The sequence below is a fragment of the Scyliorhinus torazame genome, chromosome 2 (assembly GCF_047496885.1).
Source record: "Scyliorhinus torazame isolate Kashiwa2021f chromosome 2, sScyTor2.1, whole genome shotgun sequence".
In the NCBI taxonomy this organism is placed as follows: Eukaryota; Metazoa; Chordata; class Chondrichthyes; order Carcharhiniformes; family Scyliorhinidae; genus Scyliorhinus; species Scyliorhinus torazame.
Window position 1 is genome coordinate 303,508,863 of NC_092708.1, and position 8,722 is coordinate 303,517,584.

The window sequence follows — 8,722 nt, forward strand, 5'->3', positions numbered from 1 at the left end:
TTGCATCCTTACTTAACCTATAGGCCTATTTGTAGTGCATCTTACTATCTCATCTTCACAGATTGTCTCCATGCTTTGCGTAGGAGTAATTTTGTAATTTGTGTGTTAGTTTCAAGGCTGTGTGCCTCTTGATATCCTTTTGCTATTTTTAAACTTGTGCCAATCACCAATCCACAAAAACAAACAGTTCTTTCAGCCAAAAGTGCCTTAAATGAGAATCCTACAAATGCCAATTAGGACGATGAGCCCAGAGGTTAATTAGTGCATCACACTACACGTTCTCATGTCAAATAAACAGGCATAAGGGCTACCCAAGGGTTATCTTGGTAGAAAGCCACAAAACGTAATGAAATAACAGAAATACACAGCACTGAGGGGGACTTTTCCACAGGTATTTGGCACCTGAGAGGACCAATCAGTAGATAACAGGAACGGTTTAAAAAAAAAAAAAATCAGAGACTTGATCATTTTTATTATTCCATGGGACATGGGCTCTGCTGGCTGGGCCAGCATTTATTGCCCATACCTAATTGCCCTTGAACCGAGTGGCTTCCTCGGTCATTTTTTTAAAGAGCCAACCACATTGCTGTGGGTCTAGAGTAGGGCAGACCAGGTATGGATGACAGATTTTCTTTCCGAATGGACATTAGCAAACCAGAGGACAACCGATAATAATTTTGTAGTCATCATTAGACTTTAAATAAATTTAGAGTACCCAATTTTTACCAATTAAGGGGCAATTTAGCATGGCCAATCCACTTACCCTGCACATCTTTGGGTTGTGGGGGCGAAACCCATGCAAACACGCGGAGAATGTGCAAACCCCACACAGACAGTGACCCAGAGCCAGGATCGAACCTGGGTCCTCAGTGCCATGATGCAGCAGTGCTAACCACTGTGCCGCCCCATCATTAGACATTTTTAATGGAATACAAACTTCACCATCTGCCGTGATGGAATTCAAACAAAAGTCCCCAGAGCATGACCCAGTGTTCTGGTTTATTAGTTCAGTCACAATGCCACTACTCCACTGCCTCACCTAAACCAGAGACTGATCACACAAGACCAGAAAGGACAGGTCGTGACTCCTAAAGGGTTAATAAGAAAGCCTTCAGTAACAATGCACACAATTTATAAACGGAAGTACATCGACAAGAGACGGCTTTCCAGCTAGGCACAGAACCACCACATATCACCTTTCAACCTTGGCTGAATCGAGAAGGAAAAAGCACGTTGAGCCGGTAAATTAATTTCTTAACTTTGCCAAGTATTACTGTTTGTAACATAATAAATGTTTCCTGACATCACATCACCAGACTGTCTTATTGCTTGAATGGTTAAAGTCTCAAAAGAATGAATTCAAATGGAGTGAAAACTCAGAATTCAAGTACAACCCTTAAAATGTTTTAATTTGCCACCTCTTACCCAAGGCCTTCCATATTGTTGACCAATTCAACCTTCTCCAACACGGCTTCACAATTTATCTCCATTACATCCTCCACTTTTTCCTCCATTCCTTCTGCACTGTAGGGATGCTATTCTATTCTATGTAGGGATTCTATTCTGTCTTGAGTAATAGGAAGATGACTCCTCCCACCACGCATGGTCAGTTCCAACATGGCTCTTTGCCAATTCCTGCCTCATTCTCAGTCATGATATCTCACATCATAATCCAAAATGATGAGCTTTATTTTCATATAAATGCCAAGACTTATCTTTACCTGTCCACTGCCAAACTCCATGATTATCCTTGCAGTTCTTCATCACCTGCCTATTAAAGTTATGGACTCGGCAGAAGGCTTCTGAGCTTAATACTTGCAAGTAAGCCACCGTGGTTATTTATTTTACAGACTATCTATTTCCATGCAGCCCATTTTTGTTCATGCTGAACCTGATGTGCAACTGTGTGGTTCATGACACCTGTTGTCAATTATTCCATTTGTTCTCATGTCCACTAATGAAGCATCTGAGGTTATACAAACTGCAAGTTGAAGATCTTGAACTGAGCCCCAAAACCTATCCAACAACAGGTTTTCACCTCAACAGCCTCTGTTGCTCAATACTAAAATACTCGGACTTCCGGTGGTGGCCATGGAGTGAATAGTCGCACACTTGGTTGCTCCAGCACATGGGGCAGCACGGTAGCATTGTGGATAGCACAATTGCTTCACAGCTCCAGGGTCCCAGGTTCGATTCCGGCTTGCGTCACTGTCTGTGCGGAGTCTGCAGATCCTCCCCGTGTGCGCATGGGTTTTCTCCGGGTGCTCCGGTTTCCTCCCAGTCAAAAGATGTGCAGGTTAGGTGGATTGGCCATGATAAATTGCCCTTAGTGTCCAAAATTGCCCTTGGTGTTGGGTGGGGTTACTGGGATAGGGTGCAGGTGTTGACCTTGGGTAGGGTGCTCGTTCCAAGAGCCGGTGCAGACTCGATGGGCCGAATGGCCTCCTTCTGCACTGTAAATTCTATGATAATCTATGGCAGTCTTTTCAGACCTTTTCCCTGGTTAACAGGTGGATGTGAAGTGGGGAAAAAAGGTTCAGGAGAGTGAGGGGAAGAGATTGATCTTCTGGTGTATGGAGCTGAGGGCCAGAAGCGGGCAAAAAAAAAAAAAAACAGGGATTCAGTCGGTTGGAGCTGGTGTGGCACCTGCGAGGGGCAGGGAGCGGCCCTGCCAGCTCAGTGGTCGACGGACCAACTGGTGAGTTTCTTCAATGAGAAGTTCACCCAGCAATGTAAGGAAGTCTGGAGGACCTGGCCCGGGCAGTGGATTCGATCAAGGCGGTGGCTGATCATGTTGAAACAAAGCTAGCAGACCTGGGCAGGCGATCCAGAAGACGGAGGCGGTGGCACACGACAAGCAGTTCGTGGAGATGGGGCTGATGCAGGACCAGCAGAGGCGGCTGCAGAAGGTTGAAGACCTGGAGAACTGGCCACGCAGTCAGAATACAAGGACTGTGGGCCTGCCGGAGGGGAGTGAAGGAGCTGATGCTGGCGCATATGTGGGGAGGATCCTGGAGAAGCTGCTTGGAGAGGGTGCGTTTGCATAGCCTTTGCAGGTGGATCGAGCGCACAGGGTGCTAATGAGGAAGCCCCAGGGGAACGAGCAGACGAGGGTGATGGTGGTGTGGTTGCACCGGTTCCTGGACAAGGAGCAAATTATGAGGTGGGCCAGGCAGAGGAGGCGCTGCACCTGGGAGGGCACTGAAATCCGAGTGTACCAGGACCTGAGTGCAAAGCCTACCAAGAGGAAGGCAAGTTTTAACATGGTCAAGGCAGCCCTCTACAAGAAGGGGTGAAGTTTGGGCTAATGTACCCGGCACGTCTGAGGGTGACCTATGAAGGTCGGGAATTGTACTTTGGTTCAACAGAGGAGGCGGTAGAATTTGTTAAAGATAATGGACTGGCAGGAGAAGGAGTTTGAACTTTGGTGGAGATGCTGTTGTTAACTTGTGTTTATGGCCATTTTTTTTCCTTTTCGGCTTCAGCTTTGCTCTTTGTTAGAGGATGGGGGGTTGGTGTCTTTGTTTGGGCTCGCGGAGGGGTTGTTTTTGCTCGTTTGCACTAATATTCGAACGGGGCGGGGGGGTGAAATCAGTGTGGGGTAGGATGCTAGGCATCATGGACGTGGGCTGCCCGGCTAGATGGGCAGGTTAGTTCATGGAAGCGCAGTGGGGTGTGTGTGGACGGTTAGTTGAGGATGGGGCAGGGGTTATTGCTGGGGGAATTGGGGGTGAGAGTACTGCTGACAGGGGTAGGGCTTTTAAAGTGTAGGGGAGGAGTATCGATGATGATGGGTGCCCGAGGACGGGTCGGGGGAGGCGCGGAACACAGGCTAGAAGATTGGACAAGAGGGACTCTGGTTGATCAGCTGGGGGGGGGGGGGGGGGGGGGGGGGGGGGGGGAGAGAGAGAGAACGACCAGGATGGTCACATAAAATGTGTGAGGATTGAATGGGCCAGGCAAGAGGACCCGTGTATTCGCACACTTAAAGTGATTGAAGGCAGGGCAGCACGGTGGCGCAAGTGGCTAGCACGGTTGCCTCATGGCGCCGGGGTCCCAGGTTCGATCCCGGCTCTGGGTCACTGTCCGTGTGGAGTTTGTATATTCTCCCCGTGTTTGCATGGGGTTCACCCCCACAACCAAAAAGATGCGCAGGGTAGGTGGATTGGCCATGCTAAATTGTCCCTTAATTTAAAAAATTAAATTGGATACTCTAAATTTATATTTTTTAAAAAAGTGATTGAAGGCAGATGTGGTCATGCGATAGGAGACTCACCTGAAGGTTGGGGGACCAGATTCGGCTGAGGAAGGGATGGGTTGGGCAAGTATTTCATTCAGGATTGGACTTTAAAACAAATGGGGTGCCGATTTTGGTCCATAAGCGGGTGGCATCCGAGTCTGGAGCTTTGGGGGTTCATGGAGCATATGAGAGATTTGGGAAGCCAAGGGCGAAAGAATTCTTGTTTTACCCCCATGTGCACAAGGTGGACTCCTGCATAGATTTCTTTGTGTTTGATAAGACATTGTTGGCAGGAGTGGTAGATATCAAGTATTTGGCAATAGTGGCGTCGGACCATGCCGCCCTGCAACGGAGGCTAGATGTGGGACTGTTAGCGGAGGAAGAAGTGTGTAAGCCGGGCGAGGAAGGCCATCCGGGGGTACGTAGAGATTAATGATATGGAGGAGGTGTCGACAGGTATGGAATGAAATTCGCCTCGAGGTTCGTTGCAGATGTTTGCTTGGAGGTGGCAGCCATTCAGCGACTTCTTTGAGAAAACGTAAGCTGTCAGCAGGGGAGAGTGGGAAGGGGAGGCATGGGAGAGGCGACTAAGGACAGGAGAACCAAAAGCAGGGTGGTTGGGGAAGGTGGCTCTGTTTGTTGGCTGGGGTTTGTTGGTTATATTGTTGCGCTTTTGTTGAAGTTTGACATTTAAAATGATAAATGCCTCAATAAAATATTTTCTTAAAAAATACAAAATACACATGCATGTTTTTGTTATTGATCAGCTTGATTTTGCCATTGTTCCATATTATGTGAATTGTAATTAAGCAACTATATAATTCTATGATTTTAGGCCTGTGCATCCATCACCCAAGCCCTCCATTGCAATAATCCCACCCTCAGCAAATTGAAGCATTTTTCCATTTGCCTTAACACAGAAAAATACCATAATACTTAAGATGCTGCAAGCATATTTCAAGAAATATAGCTGCTGTCAGAGGAGCCTCAAGATTGATTCAACACAAAACCATTTCTGTTTAGGAGTGGGGAGGAGGAAATAGTAATTCTAGTTAACAAGCTTTCTCTCCTTCCAAATTTTCCGACAGACCAGTAATCAAAGGACAGATTGATTTTGTACCATTCGGCATATATCTTAAAACATGCAGCGACAAAAATCCAAGCTACATCTAAGCATTTTCTGAAAATAAGCGCATCAACTCAATGCTGTCTTAGTGACTCTGGAAATATCACTGGACATTTTCTGGGGCGGGGAACCCCAAATTAGTTATCAAATTTCTCCGTGGCGTCGATTATTGAAGTGAGCGAACTTTTTCTTGCCCAAAGACACCGGGCTTAGATATCATTCTCTCCCCCCCCCCCCCCCCCCAAACCTTAACAAGTAATTCCGAACCAACCTGTTCATTATTGAAATGTGAAATTTTAAAATCCCCGCCAATTGATTCTATGGCGGGTGAGGGGGCAGTGAGGCGGGAACCGGTTGGTAACCGCGGAAAGAGGAGGAAGGGGTTCTCTCTCTCTCTCTCAGACGTGTGCGGACGAAAGGACGGCAACAGCCGCTGATTGATCTGTGTTCCGGCGCGTGGCCTCACCGGTTCTTGGGGCCGCTGGGCCAAGGAAGTGGGCCCCAAGGTGCCAGCGACGGGCCTGAGAAGGGGAAATCCACCGGCGAGTGCGCGGGGATTCAGGCGGCAGTCAATTCCGGGCGGAGAGGCCCCCTCCCCTTTCCGGGAGACCCTTTCCCAGGGGGGGAGCCGCGGGATAAACGCCGGGCCCGGCCACCTGGCGGGACTGTGTGTTGTGGTGTGTGTGTGTGTGTGTGTGTGTGGTGAATCCCCGCGGCCGCCGCACGGGCCGGAAGCCTGAAAAGACAGTCACCTGAGGTCGTTCGGATCGCGGCCCGTCAGTTTGCGAATGCTTTCGTCCACATTCTTCAAACTTTCCTTGGCTTTCTCCAGTTGATCCTGTAAACTTCTCACCGCCACCGCCATCTTGCCCCTCACCGTCGTGCGCGCTGAACGCTGGGAACAGGCCCAGCCCCCTCAGAGTCACCTGACACGACACTGCCTCCCTTTATGACGTCACAATGCAGGAGGTAGATCACTTTCACACACCTCAATCTCTGGAGTAAAATCATATTTTTCACTCGTCTTTCATTCTCTCTCCCCAGTATAAATATTTCCACTTTCTCTGTCTTTTAGCTTTGACAAAGGTGTCGTCTGGACTCGAAACGTTAGCTCTTTTCTCTCCCGACAGATGCTGCCAGATCTGCTGAGATTTTCCAGCATTTTCTCTTTGAATTAATATTTTTTGAGTACTTGACAAAGGTACAACAGGCGAGGTCACTTTAAGTCAGATGCACAAAATGATGACGGGGCTGGACAGAATGGAGTGGGAGGACCGGTTTCCTTCAGCAGATTGCTCCATAGCCTGGGGGCGGGTGGGGGGCAGGGAGAGATTTGAAGTAATTAATTGGTAGCAAGATTCAAGGAGGAGTTGTCATTTTATACCTAGAAAGCTGGGGGCTGAGAACCCGCTGCCTGAAAGGGCGTAAGAGGCCGAAATCCTGAACGTGTTAAAATAATAAGTCTCACAACACCAGGTTAAAGTCCCAACAGGTTTGTTTCGAATCACTAGCTTTCGGAGCACAGCTCCTTCCTCGGGTGAATCACAGGTGAATTCAAAACAAACCTGTTGGACTTTAACTTGGTGTTGTAAGACTTCTTACTGTGCTCACTCCAGTCCAACGCCGGCATCTCCACATTGTGTTAAAATAATACATTGAAAATACGCTTGCAATGCTGTAACCAGCAGGGTAGAGTGAGGGGGGCGGGAGCTGGAGAGTGGGGTCAGGGACAACTGTACAGACATAATAGACTGAATGGTCCCCCTTATTTGCTGTAAATATTCTTTACTTCTATACAATATAAGGCGAGGGAGGACGAGCAGGGTAGATTTATACTGATGTTGACTCGACCAAAAAAAAACATTGTGCAGTCTCTCCTTCCTTCCCTATGTACGGTATGCATTGTTTGAACAGCATGCAAGAAACAATACTTTTCACTGTATACCAATACATGTGACAATAAATCAAATCAAACATTTGGTGCAGTTAGACTTTCGTGTTATCTGTCAAATGTCGCCACCAAGTGGTACCTTTCAGTATTCCGGATTCACTTCTAAGCATTAACGACTTTCAAACCATTTTTATCAATATTTTTGTAGTAGAGTACTCATTAGTTTAATATTTTCAACAGCTTACAAAAAAAACCGTAGGGAACCTCCGGTTGCGGCTATGCCTTGGTAGGTCGCACGGTCGGCAGCTCCTGCTGATAACGGACTTTTGGGCCCTTTTAAGGAGCTCCAGCGGCATTTGGACGACGATTCCCGATGTGGGAAGGAAACAGTGAGGGTCCCCCAGCACTGTATGGAGTGGACCAGGAGCGGAGCGGTCACAAAAGTGGCTTTAGAGAAGAGAGGAGAACGGGCGTGGAAAAACAAGATGGCGGCGGGCAGTGATCAGGCCCAGTGGTCTCGGGAGCAGCAGGAGCTTTTGAGAAGCTGCTTTGCTGACTTGAAGGCGGAGATGTTGGCCCCTATGAAGGCGTCGATTGAAAGGCTGGTGGAGACCCAGAAGATGCAGGGGACGGCGATTAAGGAGGTGCAGCAGAAGGCCTCTGAGAATGAGGACGAGATTCTGGGCCTGGCGGTCAGAGTGGAAGCGCATGAGGCGCTGCACAAAAAATGGCAGGAGAAGCTGGAGGACCTGGAGAATAGGTAGAGGAGGCAGAACCTGCGGATTCTGGGTCTCCTTGAAGGCGTGGAGGAGTTGGATGTTGGGGCGTATGTGGCCATGATGCGGAGTACGCTGATGGACGCCGGGGCCTTCCCGAGGCCCCTATAGCTGGATGGGACGCACAGAGTCCTGGCCAGGAGGCCAAGGGCAAATGAGCCGCCGAGGGCTATGGTGGTAAGGTTCCACCGCTTCACCGATAGGGAGAGTGTCCTGCGATGGGCGAAGAAGGAACGGAGCAGCAGGTGGGAGAACACTGAGATCCGGATTTACCAGGACTGGAGTGCGGAGCTGGCCAAGAAGCGGGCAGGATTCAATCGGGCCAAGGTGGTCCTCCACGGGAAGGGGGTGAAGTTCGGGCTGTTACAGCTGGCGAGGCTGTGGGTCACATACCAGGACTGACACCATTATTTTGATACGCCGGATGAGGCGTGGACTTTCATCAAGAATGAGAAGTTGGACTCAAATTAATGGTTTGCAGTATGTTATGAGGGTTGTGGTTGAGGGGGATGGGGCGATGTTTGGGTGGGGGTTTTTCCCCGCGTTTTCTTGGGTCTGGGTGGCCCCGTGGCCTGGGGCCCTCGGGGATTGGGGTGAGGTCGTAGTTGGGAGGAGCTGCGTCATAGGGGGTGGGGTCGGGCCAGGCAGGGAGCGCGGCTTTTTCCCGCGAAATGGTGGGGGCCTTACTG

General features: G+C 49.1%; 1 protein-coding gene across 1 annotated transcript in view; it reads right to left on the bottom strand.

Annotated features, from left to right (window-relative positions):
• The window catches only part of pnn (pinin, desmosome associated protein), a 31,258-nt gene extending 24,969 nt beyond the window's left edge, over nucleotides 1-6,289 (bottom strand). The window contains exon 1 of the mRNA XM_072489066.1: nucleotides 6,119-6,289. Within this exon, the coding sequence (XP_072345167.1) occupies nucleotides 6,119-6,231 (113 nt within the window). The 5' untranslated portion in view covers nucleotides 6,232-6,289. The remainder of the gene's footprint in view (nucleotides 1-6,118) is intronic.
• Nucleotides 6,290-8,722: the final 2,433 nt, after the last annotated feature.